At 40.0% G+C, this 15,390-nt stretch overlaps 1 protein-coding gene across 1 annotated transcript; it reads left to right on the top strand.

The window, feature by feature from the left end:
* Window positions 1-305: 305 nt before the first annotated feature.
* Window positions 306-14,304, top strand: LOC139742282 (adenosylhomocysteinase A-like). Its single transcript, XM_071652860.1, has 8 exons — window positions 306-443; window positions 1,380-1,570; window positions 3,430-3,658; window positions 4,133-4,245; window positions 4,963-5,170; window positions 7,586-7,788; window positions 10,659-10,853; window positions 12,604-14,304. Exons 1-8 carry the CDS (start codon window positions 416-418, stop codon window positions 12,733-12,735), a joined length of 1,299 nt encoding a protein of 432 aa, XP_071508961.1. The 5' UTR covers window positions 306-415; the 3' UTR covers window positions 12,736-14,304.
* The last annotated feature ends 1,086 nt before the right edge of the window (window positions 14,305-15,390 follow it).

Here is a 15,390-nt window from a genome sequence, read left to right as displayed (position 1 = left end):
TTCGTGCGTTCGTTGAGACACTAGTCTGGCTTCCAGACCCTTTGCCAACTGGACTCCGCGGCGACGAAGTCGCCGCCTTTGCCGAAGGCAACCGACAAAATCAACTTAAACTATACTAGTTTTCGACGTTGAGGGCGTCAATATCATGAATAGCGAAAGAGTATGGGCAGAGGGTCTGGAAGCCAGACTATTGAGACACCAGCGCACTGTCCGAATCGTTGAAGCGTCTTGCGGTGGGCGTGACTTATGCAAATTACAAAACATGAAAATGCCGATGGTCTTCCTTGCTCGCTCTCTTTCTCACTGCGCCACCGCCGAGGACGGACGTGCTAGCCAGAGCCTAACACACGTGCGTGCAGCGTACAACTCGCCAGTGTAAATCGTCAGCTAACTGTAACCAACAGTCTGCACCATCATGTCTTCCAAACCCCCTTACAAAGTTGGTGAGTAATATCGTAAAGGTGAAGGAATATTCTGCGGAATGGATAGGCAATCAATATGAGAAGGAAACAATTGTAGAACAGAGAGGGAAGTGAAAAGCCTTTCATTTGAATCTCCTGCCCTGGATTGCCATCTTGATGATCGTTTCGCATAGCGCCATCTTGTGGTAGCATCCATATGTCCGTGTCATACCAAGTCTCTCACACACAAAAGAGAAACATCCACTCGATTATTGTTGAAAATTAATATGGCAAGAAAGAAAGAAATTTCCACCTCCACCAAATCAACTTTTTATGAACTCTGATATTTACATCTCATCAGTTTGCATCATAGCCATACCCACTGGCTTGCAGCGCGGGGCTGCACACTAATTTAAATTACATAACCCATTTTTTTTCTACTGCGTTGGTCTGACAGATGGGTCGAACCAGCAGGTACCCAGTTTTTCCACTTTTCATTGGTTCATTCCTGAAAAAGTTAATTCACGCCCAGTGAAGTAGTCCACGAGTACGGGCCTACCTGACCCTCACATGATCATCTTTGATCTTTGTGATAGGCTTGCATAGCCCTTTGAACATTAAGAAAGAAGAAGAAAAGAAGTTAATTTATCTTGTCTTGTGGAAGGAACCAGAAATGTTTGTTTTCTATGTAAAATGACTTAGTATTGTATTTGATGCTGCTTGAGGAGAGTAGCATATTAAAGAAAATGTTTTCTCTTATTAAAAAAAAAGTCTAGAATACGCCAAAGACAAGTTTATGATCAGTATCTGTAGTTTTGACATAACAATAAAGTGATGTATTTGTAATCTTATATTCTTAGTCACTGGTAAATACTGTATCAATCACAAACAGTATTAGAGGATGTGTGATGTTAAAAAATCAGTTTTGGAAGTGTTTGATACAAACCACTAAATCCCTTGATTTGAATACCTCTACAGCCGACATCGAGCTGGCCGAGTTTGGTCGCAAGGAGATTGAGCTGGCTGAGAATGAGATGCCGGGTCTCATGATGATGAGGAAGAAGCATGGAGCCAGCAAACCTCTGAAGGGTGCACGCATCGCTGGCTGCCTGCACATGACCATCCAGACGGCCGTCCTCATTGAGACTCTGAAGGAGCTAGGAGCAGATGTAAGCCTCTTCTACTTTTTACAGGACTGTAGCAGACTTGGGGGATGACTAGATCTAGATGGATTGAGTACAAACTTAGGATATAAATAGACAGATAGGAGCAGAGGTATGATAGCTAATTTTCTTTTGAAACCTTCAAAGAAGTTTTACAGGCATGAGGGACAACAGGAGGGTGTGAAAAAAAAAAAAAATTGAAAGATAGAACTAGGAGCTGAGAGAAGTATACTCTGTGTGTCACAGAAAGAGATGGAGACAGAGCTGAAATGATTGAGTGAAAGCTGAAAGATAAGATATTGGACAGAGAGGGGGGGGGGGGGGAGAGAGAGATCTAGGAGCAGAGGTAAGATTAGATTTGCATATATATATATCTAAAGTTGATCAAAACCTTTTGCAGTTGCTATTGTGGTGAGGGATTGATGGTTTCAGGGATTGGGTGAAAGTCTGAATTTTAATCATATGCACAGATTTTAATGAAATATTTTCTTGGGAGGGGGATTGTGGATGGAAGAAGGAAGAGACTTTGTTGATGGCTGATAGTTGAGACTCGTATGCCAAAAGGAATGCAAAAATGCTGACGTTGCAAAAATTCAACACTTGAGCTGACTTGTTTGTGACTGCTCTTCACAACTGATTACCTGATACCAAGCAGCTATCTGGGTTGAAGTGAACTTTGTATTATCTGTTGTTTACATTAGGGGTGTACGTTAGCTTGGCAATTCATTGCCAGCATGTTGAAAGCTTCCTCCAGTTCCTGCCTCAACCAGGCTCTTGAGTCATGGTGCATGAAGAATTGGGCAGGCTTACATAGTAGGAATTTAAAAAAAAGTAAAATGCTGTAGGATGTTTGCTTGTGTCTTGAAATCATGCCAACTTTCTATACTAGTTTTAACTGGTGAAATACTTAACCAGTGTGCAAGGTCAATATATATGCCACATTAAAACACAGTGTGCTCCTGTTATAGTGAAGTCTTAGAATATGTGATTTTCTTTCGTTATATCAAAATTAAGTTATAGCCGAACATTGAAGAACATAAAGAGACATTGATAATTTAGGACCTGAATGTTTTTACTTTGTTATACCAAGAATTTTGTTAACCATGTTCGTTTTGACTGGAATGCACTGTAAGTGTAAGTGAATTCTGTTTGCTTGTCTGCACTTTACTGTAAAAGAGGAAATTGTTGCACATTTCGTGCAGCGAGAAACTAGCGCCGAAATAAAAGCAGGCAAATATTTTTGCGTGCCTTATGTTCCAGTAGTAGATGTCTTGATTCCGCAGAATTAAAATCAGGGGAAATCAATCTTATCCAGCCAAGCACAAAAAAGTTACACAAAAATATTCAGTTTTACAGTAGTAGAGGACACGGGGATTCATATTTATGCAAACTTGCAGGGAACAACAAATAATTTATTGTCGGTTTCCGACTGCCCGAAACCTGGTGTGATGTTCCACCCGACTGGACCCCAAGCATTGTATGTACATTTTGCCTGGCCCATAATCCCTGTAATGAATTGCCTACAGCTTTATACACAGCCACTGTTTCTTAGCTGCACACATGCAGCTACAGAATCTTGCTTGACTGGAGTTTATCATACTCTTTGATGGACATTCGCTTACGGGCAAATACATTCTAGCAGACCTGCACTTGTGGTTTTCGAGTGTACCGTGTTGGGCAGCAAACCAAGATCAATTCATTCGAAGAACCATTATAACAGTTGAAGACCAACTTTCTTCAAGAGAAAGGCCTTTGCCATGTGTAGTGCTTGTAGAGGAAGTGTTTTGCATCATTGTGTAATGCTAACATTTTTCACACTTCCTCCAACCTAAGTACTTTTCTCACCCCTCTTAAAAATGGAACAGGTCACGTGGTCCAGCTGCAACATCTTCTCCACCCAGGACCATGCAGCCGCTGCCATTGCAAAGACGGGGGTGCCCGTGTATGCCTGGAAGGGTGAGACAGACGAAGAATACGTCTGGTGCATTGAGCAGACCCTGATCTTCCCTGATGGTCAGCCACTCAACATGATCCTGGATGATGGTGGTGATCTCACCAACCTGGTGCACACCAAGCACCCAGAGCTCCTTGCTGGTGAGTTATACCAGAATGCTTTTCTGAAACTGCTGTTGCTGATACTCAAAGTTCTCTCTTTGCAGTATATTTGACAGTCGTTCTGTCTGTTTATTTTGTAAGTATTTTCTTGTTCCCATACTCTTCTACCGATCAATTTTGGGAGTTTAAGAGAAAGTGCACAAATTTGTGTACAGTTAAAACAAATTTTAAAATGAAATGGTTTGGAACAAAACTTAGTTAAATGGGTCTGAAAGCTCATTACACTCTTATCAACATCAGAAGCTTGAATGAAATTTAGTCAAATGACAGAGTAACCTTGTATATTGGTAATTTATGTGCATATTTATACCTGCCCGGTAGTCAAGCATAATACATGGAATAAATTCATTGTTTCAAACTTCTGTTTGTCTTCAAATATAACATTTGAATGTGTTGATGAGCAGTGATGCCTCATTTGTCCAACATCTTATATCGATCCATCCCCATCCTCAGGCATCAAAGGGTTGTCGGAAGAGACCACCACCGGTGTTCACAACCTTTACAAGATGATGGCTGACGGATCCCTCAAAATCCCAGCTATCAATGTCAATGACTCAGTCACCAAGGTGTGTACCTACTCCTGTAGCTAAAAATTCTGTACAAACTCACATTCTTGTGTAGTGATATCTTGCCCTTTGCTACAAGATAAATGGCTTTCATCGCTGCATTGAATTCAATTGTTTTCACACATGGAGTGAAGTTGAAATGTTGGATATTTACCGAAGCACTTGATTTTGAACTTCAAAAATTCATATTCTTAATTCTACAGAATGAGATTATGGTGATGAAATGTACAGCTACTGGACCCCCAAACTTGTGAATTGTTTTACACTGGTTGATGTTGTCATTTTTGTCTATTTCTTCAAAATTTCACCACAGGAGCCTCAGTCATAAAAGTTTTGAAAGTTTATTTCACTCAACAACCCATCCTCTGGGTATTGGAGTCCAATGTAAAAATATATCACATTATTAACTCAATAATACAGAGTTGCAAATAGCTTTAAAAATGTACAAGACAACTATAACAAAGTAAATAAGAGTGAAATACGATTGATGGAAAGAAAAAAGAATGATATACAGAAATATTCAATATATACACGATATATGGTGAACAAAAAAGATAAATTCATTTCCTTGCTGCATTGAATTCAATTGTTCTCACACATATATGGTGTAAAAGATATCTGAGGATCAGAGAAATGAGGGTAACCTTCATGAGGATCCATGAAGGTTTTCTGGTGAAGTAATTTGGTTATTTGTCTCACTGGTATTGATGCACATAGAGCAAGTTTGACAACCTGTACGGCTGCCGTGAGTCTCTCGTTGATGGCATCAAGAGGGCGACAGACATCATGCTGGCTGGCAAGTGCTGCGTCGTGGCAGGGTACGGTGATGTCGGAAAGGGTAGCGCCCAATCTCTGCGAGCCTTTGGTGCTCGTGTTCTCATCACAGAGGTTGACCCCATCAATGCCCTTCAGGCTTCAATGGAAGGTTTGTATCTAAATCATTAAATACCAGAAAACATTTGGCCATCTATAACGAATAGTATTGCTAAAATCAAACCATTTTTGTGATCGATTTCTTTCTCGTGGATCCCACATGCTCCCTACCATGAAAGGAAAGATTTCTGTCCATTTTTTTTTTTAATTGTTCTTGTGACACATTGCTCAAGTTTGCAGTCTGGTAAAAAAGAGAACATCACAAGTTTCCGAGCTGAATGTTAGAGATCAGCTTTGTAATCATGAAAAGAGCTTGCTCTGATAATATGTTAAGTTGTTTGTTTGTTTGTGTGTTTTTGGTGTTTTGTTTTTTGTTTTTTAAATTAAGCAAATTTTGTGCTTTATTGAAAAACTGTCCGAGTGCAGCCAGTGTAGTGATCTGTGAGGGGTGTGTTTTTTAGTTTTGACGTGCTGTGTTTTAAGAGCTCTCTGGAGGAAACTGCAGTGAATTAAAGGTCAAAGTTGAATGATAGTCTGCATTAGTGAATGATATGGCAAGATCTGAGCAATGTTTGACCTTCTCAACACAATGTCATGTTTTGGTACCTTCCATTGTTATGCGAGCTAGGTGCAATGAAGCGTCTTTGTGTTGGTAGCTAGGGGGTTGCATCACACTTTTGCATTTAATCTGTTTGGCTATCGGATGAAAGGAAGACCTGTGCAAATGAGTAGTGGCTAATAAGCCCAGTGGAATCCTGTTATATGTCTCACAGTGCCTGCCCTTTACAATGCTTGATTTTCTATTTGCTTTGAGATAGGACTTGCATATATACCCAGTAACTTAGCATAATGAAGGCTTTTAGTCTAAAAGTTGTGACACGTAATCAGCTATTTCAATTATATCTGAACTTGTAAAAGATTTGTTTCATTGAGCTTTATGAGGAGAATTGGGATCGAAGATTAAAGTTTCTCATACATTGTATATAAAGCAGATCTGAAAATTTCTATGCTTCAAACAGGTATCAAAAGTTCTGTATATACATAAAAAATGACGAGATGCATAAAAGCAAGGTCTACATTCCATGCAAAGAAATTTCAGAAACTAGATGATATGTTATTGTATTCAACATGATGCACAAGTACCATTCTCTAAAGCCCAATGTCATGCCCTTTGTGCGACCTAAGCCTGCGAGCTGATGAGAGCTGTATGGGAGGCCAAGTGTTGCATGGCCTATTTTGTTACAAAGTCAGTCATTTCATTGATGAAATGTTGTCATTTTGTTGATAAAATATTCATTTTGTTACAAGATGAGTGATTTTGTAATAAAACAGCTGTGCGACACTTTGCGTCCCATACAGCTCACACTAGCTTGTAGGCTTATGGGCTTTAGAGGTTGCAAAGATATGTCATTCAGAGGTCTCTCCAATGCCTTCACTAGTTTGGTTTATTGATCAGATCTGATTCTGCCGTGACCAACTGGACAATGCAGTTACAAGAAATTAGATGTATATTGCTGCAGCTGCTCTGTGACCTTCTTAAAGGCCTCCCGGGGCCCCAATGGCACCAAGATAAGCAGGGATTGTTATTGTGGTCTGAAATTCCCTCGTTTTCTGACCATGAGTTCACCCCTGCAAGAGTGACCCCTCTGGGAACAGGAAAGCAAGCATGGGACAATGCCCATTTTGATGGCACTTTGGTCTCCGAGTCACCCTGTTCACATGACGAACTTAGTGTGGAGCAAACCCTAAGCGTTCTGAATTGCGGGCAATTTTCGCCTCACACTTTGTTGGGTAATCTCAAAGATGATGAACTTACATTATGCATACCGCATTAGGCATCATCTGTATGTGTGTGCGTTTGTGTGTGTGTATGTATCACACAGTCAATTCGGAGGTTGTATGTTGTCGTATTCTGTTTTTTTTTTTGCGATTGCTCTTCGTGCGGTGCCAGGCGGGCTATCATTCATTGCCTTGCATCTTGTGTGTGTCATGCATAAACTTTTTTGTCATTTTCAGCTTCTTGAAAACCCCATGACAGATTTTCACCATACTTGACAGGTAACCCCTCCCCCCCCCCCCCATAAAGGAATAGTACTTGAGCTAGTGCTACGAGTAAGTACATGAATGACTGTAGCTTCTAGTTTGTTCATGGCAGATTTGCAGTGCCCAATTTTCAGATTTTAAGCTTTGTCTGGAAAATCCCATAACAAATTTTCACCAAACTTGGCGGATAGCATCCCTAGGGTGATATAATCTTCATTTGTTCAAAAGGGCACCACATATAGAATAGATTACAAACAAATCTCAACAACATACCCTCTGGTAATTTTCCAAGCTGAGCTCATGCCAAGGTAACCAACTCAAACTGATGCCATTCTTTGCAATGAAGAGCTTTATACAATGTATAAGAAAGGCCAGACCATAACCATGTTACCTAGACAACCGTCTTCCTCAATTCTGACCACAGGTTACGAAGTCACCACCATGGACGACGCTTGCAAGAGGGCGCACATCTTTGTGACGGCCAGCGGCTGCGAGGGGATCATCCAGGAGCGCCACTTCCGCCAAATGAGGAACGACTCCATTGTCTGTAACATCGGTCACTTCGACTGCGAGATCGACCTGGACTGGCTGAACAAGAACGCCACCAAGGAGACAATCAAGCCACAGGTTAGTGGTGTTAGAGGCCCATGGTCAATAGTCATGCTCCTCAAGGGGTTATGTCATGCTTTGATCTGTTTTGTAATTTTATGTTTGTTTGTTTTTTTACTCGAGTATACTCGAGCTGGTGTCTATAGGAAATGGGTGTTGTAGCAAAATCAGTCTGTCTTTAAAGGGGATTGCTAGTAACTGATCAGTGGGAATCAGTGGGAATGCTGAGGGATGATTGTTCCAATTGTGGGATTCATTTAAGAGTACATTATATATCTATTGTTGTGTGGAAATTATTTGCTCTAGAATGGTCTCGTATTCAAGTAATTTGCAGTTTAATGGTTCCAGGCTAGCATGCCTGTACAGTGACGGGGCATTAAACTGCACATTACTTGAATATGGGACAGTTCAGAAGCAAATAATTTTCACACATCAGTAGATATATAATGTACTCTTAATGAATCCCACAAGAAAAGGAAAAATCATCCTCCAGCATTCCCATTGATTCCCACTGATCAGTTACTAGCCATCTCCTTTAAAACACAATCTGCCATGAGCTGAATCTTGCATCTGATCATTTTCATCTCATTCTTCTCTTATGAACTTCCAGCATAAAACGTAGCATCCCAGCTTCCACTAGACTAGCAAGTGGGGTGTGACATCCTTTTTGTGGTTGCATGTAGTGTGTTGTGCATGGAGTCTGGGTACAATCTCAACCATGTGTCATTAATGTGGGGGACTGTTTTTTTTCCACAAAAAAAACTATGTTTCCACTCAGTCTTTTATCATTCTTTCATACAGGGTATATGTTAAGTCATGGAATATAAGGAAGGTTATGTGAAATCAGTGATATCAACTGGCTTCATTAGCAAGACCTTGGCCACTGCAGGGCCAGTGACAACAATTCAGTACAGTTACACGAAGCAAATGTCAGAACTCAGAACTCAGAATTAAGTTTTGCCCATGTTTAATGTGCATTTTTGGACGAAATGTGGAAATTGTATGTGTATTGCAATATCAAGTTTTGCCAATGTTGAGGCTCATCCTCTAGTGCCACCAGATTAGAGTTACACAGAGTTGACTAAATATCAAAGTGGTCTGCCCATGATAAGGTTTTCTGAAAAAAGAAAAAAGAAAAAAACCTTTTCAGCCAACAAGTGATGAAATGATAGGGTAAGTGCAGCGCTGCAGTAGGAAAAAAAAAAGAACAAAAACCTTTTTCGGTCAATATGTGATAAAATGATTAAGACAAGTGCAGCGCTGCTTTTTATATCTCCTTATCTCAACACTGCCCTTCATCGGCAAACTTCCAGGAAATGCATATCATTTCCTCAAGGTGTATCGATGCACACATAATTAGCTCTTCAGGTGGAGCATTGTTGAGGCTATATGCCTGCAGCAATCGTAGAGCAGTCTACATTGTTCTATGGGGATCTTGCCCCACAAGGTATTACCGGTGGCTCTTTTGAGGTCAAACACAAATGGGGCACTGCAAAACGTTTGCAATTATTCTGTCTCACCAGACAAAAGTAGAATTCGAAGAAAATGAATAGCATTTGAGGAGATTATGTTAGATAATGCAAGTATGTTGGATGAAGCAAAGGTCTAGATAAGTAAATGTCTATGGAAATTTAAAAAAGCAGAATTGTTGTACTTTTTTTTGTGGCCTTTAACCCTAACTGCACTGGGGGGGGGGGGGGGCCTCGGAGGCCCCCCCTCGACATTTCGCACGATTACTCTGCAACACGCAATGCTCTCGCCGCGATGCTCCATGACTTTTTTCTTTTGAGTTTCCCGCACATTTTGACACCAAATTTGTGACGCCTGGGGGTACGGTTCTGAAGTTACATGACTTTTTGTACATGCACGTGAGGCCAAAAATGGCTAAAAAATGTGATTTTGTGTACAAAGTCAATGCAAATTGAGTTTTTTCACATGGTTCATATAAATATGCTTATTTTTACTCTCAATGGCTAAAATTAGTTTGTTTTAAGAGTATTATGCTTCAAAAAGTGTCTGTGACAAATTTTGTTACGAAAAACAACAAAAACAAAAGGTCAAAAAAACAAAGAAATACATAAGAAATTCATGAAACAATAAAATAAATAAGAAATTAATTTTGATACCGAATTTTTTTTCAAGTACATTTGCTAAGAATGCCACAAAGATTAATTATACCAAAAATGAGCACTTTTGGAGCTTTATTTACTGATTTAGATGAAAGATTCTGATTTCTTGCATAAATTATCATAATTAATAAAAAAAAATAAAAGAAGTCTATTTTGGAAAATTTAAAAACACGATCTTGTAGATTACATCGCACACTACCATTGTGCAAAGTTCCGCGGCGATCGCGCGATCCACGGCCAAGATCTTAGGGGGGGGCCCTTGAGGCCCCCCCCCCCCCAGTCTTTCAAGCTACCAAAATAGCCCAGTCTTTTTAGGGTTAATGGAAGGAAACCTGATCCAGTACAGGGAGCTTATTGTCCGAAAAGAAGATGACTTTTTATTATTTTGAAGTAATGGAGAAGACTGTGAAAAGAAAGTCTTTGACAGTTTTCACTTTAACTTAGAGCCAGTGTGAAATAGAGCTTTTACTATCCTCAGAGATCTTAAAAGAGACTTTTATTCAGTTCTTTAAATGATGTCAAGCTGAAAGAGGAAGTTTGCTTAGTTAAAACAACACCTTAACCCGTTGAGGACAGGCTGATTTTACTACAACACGCATTTCCCATAGACACCTGCCCGGGTATATATTGGGACTCGTCTTCATCGGGTTAACACTTTGCCGCATGACAAAGAAAGATGTACATGTGTAGATCAATGAAGAAAGTAAAGTGAGTGTTCTAATTAATTCTCCCTCTCCCCCTGACTTCATTGTGCCGTAGGTTGACCGCTACAAGATGCCAAGTGGAAACCACATCATCGTACTGGCCGAGGGTCGACTGGTCAACCTTGGCTGTGCCATGGGTCACCCTAGCTTCGTCATGTCAGCCTCCTTCACCAACCAGGTCATTGCCCAGATTGAGCTGTGGACCCAGCCAGACAAGTACAAGGTTGGAGTGGTCATGCTGCCAAAGAAGGTGAGTGTGTTGTCAAGCTGTGGGCTGTTAGCTGTGGGCTGTTAGCTGTGGGCTGGTCAGCTGTGGGCTGGTCAGCTGTGGCATGGTCAGATGTGGGATGGTCCGCTGTGTGGGTTGATCAGCTGTGTGGGCTGATCAGCTGTGTGGGCTGGTCAGCTGTGTGGGCTGGTCAGCTGTGTGGGCTGGTCAGCTGTGGGCTGGTCAGCTGTGGGTTGGTCATCTGTGGGCAGGTCAGCTGTGCCCTGAATTTCTAAATTCATTAATAATCAACTGAGCATTTATATTTTTATTTGCCCAAATTCAAGCTGCAGTGCAGTGATATTCAATACATGGGGAAAAACAAACAAACAAGCAGACTTTGATCCTATTGATTTCAACATATTTGCAATATGCTAAAACTTAAACATTAGCTGAAATACATCTTTCTTTTTCAGTTTCCATGAATGTAGCTTAAACTCTTCTGTAGATTAATAGCTCTTGTCACATTAGTATGTATTTTTTATGAAAAAAATATGTACAACTGTTAAAAGTATAATTCTGTTCTTCCAGTATGGCCTACTATATTACTGTGTCTTATCTTCTGTCAATTCTTGGGGTGTTAACAACATGATAAAGTGAAATATGCAAGACAGGTTACAGGAAAAAAGACCATATTTACAGGGAGTGAAATAAAGACTTTAGCATTTTAGGCACTGGTGCCTCTGTAAACCTGATCTTAATACAATTTTTATGCCTCCGCCAACGAAGTGGCCGGAGGCATTATGTTTTCGGGTCGTCCGTCCGTCCGTCCGTCCCGTTTTGTTTTTGTCGATATCTCAAGAACCGTGTGGTGGTTTTACATCAAACTTGGTATGAGGGTATATCCTGGGGGGATAATACTTTGTTTGAATTTTAGGGTCATGGGGTCAAAGGTCAAAGGTCACAGGTTATTTTGTGAAAAAAAAGGTTGAAAATTCATGTTTTTCTCCATATCTCGCAAATGGTTCAAGGTATCTTCATGGAACTTAGTATATATGCTTGTTCCAATGAGCAGTGATTATCTAGGGAAGTTGGGGGTCATGGTTCAAAGGTCAGGGGGTCAAAGGTCAAGGTCAACTCCTCAAAATATCACCACTTTCCTTATATTTATGCAATGCCTGAAGGTTTTTGTTGTTTTTTTAACTTGATGTATGCATGTATTACCCAATATATATTCTGTGGGAAGTTTCTTGCCAAAAGGTCAAAGGTCAAAAGGTCAAAAGGGCAAAGGTCAAGTGAAAGTGCTGAATTGCACTTTTTCCTCCATATCTCAAAAGTAACTCAAGATATCATCATGAAACTTACATATTTATGCATGTTCAACCTCTTTGGAACTGTGAGGTCAAAGGTCAAAGGCCAGGTTTAGATAATGCTATTTTCCCATTTGATACTGAAATTATACTTTTTCTCAATACCTTGAAAATTACTCAATGCATAAACTTATAAAAGGGTCAAAAGTCAAGTAAAAATCATCAGTTCCCCAAATACCTGCACTCTGACATTTTAATCATTCATCCAATTGAACCTAGTTCTAGGAAAGTGAACATTCAGCACATTTGTGGCAAACCTGTCATTGTAATATTTTGCCAATTGTGTGAAACTGTCATCACACATTGTCAAGACATTGTACTATAGACCTATTAGGAGAACCATGCATTATGGTGGAGGCATATCAGTCGCCGTAGCGATATATCTAGTTATTCTCCATTCCATTTTGTCCTCCCCTGCTCAGCTTGATGAAGAGGTCGCCCGTCTCCACCTGGAACACCTGGATGTGAAGCTGACGTCCCTGACCTCCTCCCAGGCTACCTACCTTGGCCTTCCCCAGGAAGGTCCTTACAAGCCAGACCACTACCGCTACTAGGAACCCAAACCACAGCCATCCCCTCTAACGCCCTTCCTGCTTCACCCCAGATTCCAAATCTATAAGCAACTTCTGCCGCTGTGCACTTTTTAAAGGGTTGATTGATGTTCACAACATTACTACCCCACATCAGTTCATGTGGCAGAGTTCAGAACTCTGATCCAAGCAAGTACAAGCTCCGAGTGTGTGTATTGTCCTTGGGTTTCCACTAAACAAAAGTTATGGCTGTTTTGTGTTTTTAGTCACCATTTGGTACAGTTTGCTCTGAAATGATAGTTGCATAGGTACTGTGAATGGTATGTGATAATAAAAATGTGAAGACATGCTGTAGCAGTATTTTTTCATTCATATTTTTATCAGGATTTCACATTAAATTGATAGCCTCATTGCAATCTCCCAATCAAAGTGGAAGGAAATGGACAATACAATGAGGACATACAGTCAATGATATTATCCGTTTATACGCCGACAGTGTAAAGACAAACAGCAAATGTATAATTTACAAGTACACTTGCCGCTTCACTGAGTGACTTTTAGGATGAGTTGCTTCTTACATGTTTTATATGATTACTGACATTCCTTACTGCCCAATTTGCAAAATAATGAAGCAAAAGCAAATCAAAGAATATGGACTCTAGAATACTCTCTTGAGAAAGCTACTTTGGTGGGATGTCGATGAACCCAGAAAGTTTTGCCCGTTTTGTTATATTATGGAGGAGAGATTACCTCGAAGGCAGGTGTTTTGAATGAAATTGATGACTCAATGCTGCAGCTGAACCAAAATTTGGACAAAATTTGATAGGTACCAAGGCAGAACCTATGTAATATGTCATGAATTACCAAAGCGACATAAAAACTATAGTATAGTATTTATGTCGCTTTGGTAATTCATGACGTAATACATGGACCTCCCAAAAGTCCCTAATGGAACAATGATGTCACAACCAGTTAATCCATTCATGTAACCTAGTGAAATGGAACACAACTTTACTTCCATTTGTGTTTTCCCCATGAAGGAATCACCTTCCATTATCTTATTCAGTGCATTTCCTGTTAAAAAGAAAAATGAATAAATGAAAAATTAGAGGGGTATTTGTGTACTCGACCAAAGTTGGAATATTACATAGACAATATGACAGTCATTTGACCTAGAAGGGTCTTTTTAGGGATTAACTGGATACCATGTTGGATTTCTTGCATAGTATTCTATTGGGTCTGTGATGTTCTCAATACCTGTTTGATTTTGTACCAATGTTAACTTTTCTGCTGCTATTTTGTTATGCATCAGTGGAGTATGAAACTTTCTTGTTGGAGTGGTAATCTCTGTAAAAGTGATTTGACAGAATTGGGCAGCTCAATGTAAAGCGATTGGTTTTTGTTATACTGTATTTTTCGTGATGTAGCCAAATTTTCGCTGAGCTGTATTCCAACATGTCAATGGTAAAGGGACTATCTTTTCGTAATCTCATGGTACTACGGCCAAGAGTATTGTGTCCTTGGCCATAGAAGCGTCTGTTTTATTGTTGATTTACAGTTCTTGTTGATTAAATATTATCAATACTCCTGCAAGATCACTGTGTGTCCTTAGAGTGAGTATATGCTGTTTTGTACTTAATATACACACTGTATATGAAGAGTTGTTTTTTTTTCTAAAAGGTGCTAAATCCACTTTTGATGGCAAGGAGAAAAACTTAGATTTTTCTTTCATATATTTATTTATATGTTTATGTAAATAAATATATATAACTCTGCATAAGGGGACATTGTGTAGGTAAGCGATGCCGCCAGTAAAGCATGCTGATAGTTGAAAACATTAAGGCAACACAAATTGTCGTCCCAAGGTCATGTGTCTCCTTGATATTAGGAAGACATCGCATGCTCATAATATCTTTAAAAGATATGAGCATGCGATGTCTTCCTAAAGCTAGATCCATAGTTGCGCGCGCATGTGTGTATGTTTGTAAATGCCTGCATATGAGGACCACTACTCATATGCTGCTGGTGGACCCATAGTCACTGGATGTCCTCGCTTGCTAAATAGTGGCATGAGATTGGTGATCGTAATATTATAACAAAAGCATTTGAAATGGCTCATTGCTCCTAAGTGACTTGAAAACACAGACTTGGGACTATGTGAAGGAGGTTTGCAATCTGCAGTAAAAATCTCTTTTGCATGTACTGTATTTGAGACCATCTTAGAAACTCTCCCTACACAGTGAACAAATGTCTGAACAAGTGTGTACATGTCTGTGTGTGTAATGTGTTGTCTTCATGCAATTGTGTAGGTATGCATCACAACAGCACCATTGCATTTCTCCAGCTCAAAATCATTGCAGTCACGACTCGTGAAGTCAAACTATTTCTCCCGATGGCAAACGTCAAAACACAACACCACCACCACACCACCACCTTTGCACAACTACAACACAACACAACACAACACAACACATGTGACAGATGTGCAACTGATATGATACGGCGAGCAAAACAAGCTTATGTGTCTGAAAGCATTGTAAGGAATAGTGGTGATACAAATGCAATGTGGAAATCAATACGACGTATAATGCCAAAGAAAAACAGTGATACTCCCATTCAAAAGTTGATCATTGAGGGAAATGAAGTTAAAGGTTCAAAAGAAATAGCGGCCTCTTTGAA

This window comes from Diadema antillarum, unplaced genomic scaffold, assembly GCF_040938485.1.
Source record: "Diadema antillarum isolate AM-2024a unplaced genomic scaffold, OU_Dant_1.0 seq00000994_RagTag, whole genome shotgun sequence".
NCBI classification, from domain to species: domain Eukaryota; kingdom Metazoa; phylum Echinodermata; class Echinoidea; order Diadematoida; family Diadematidae; genus Diadema; species Diadema antillarum.
The sequence above is the reverse complement of the archived record's forward strand: the minus strand, read 5'-3'. Positions and strand labels throughout refer to the sequence as shown.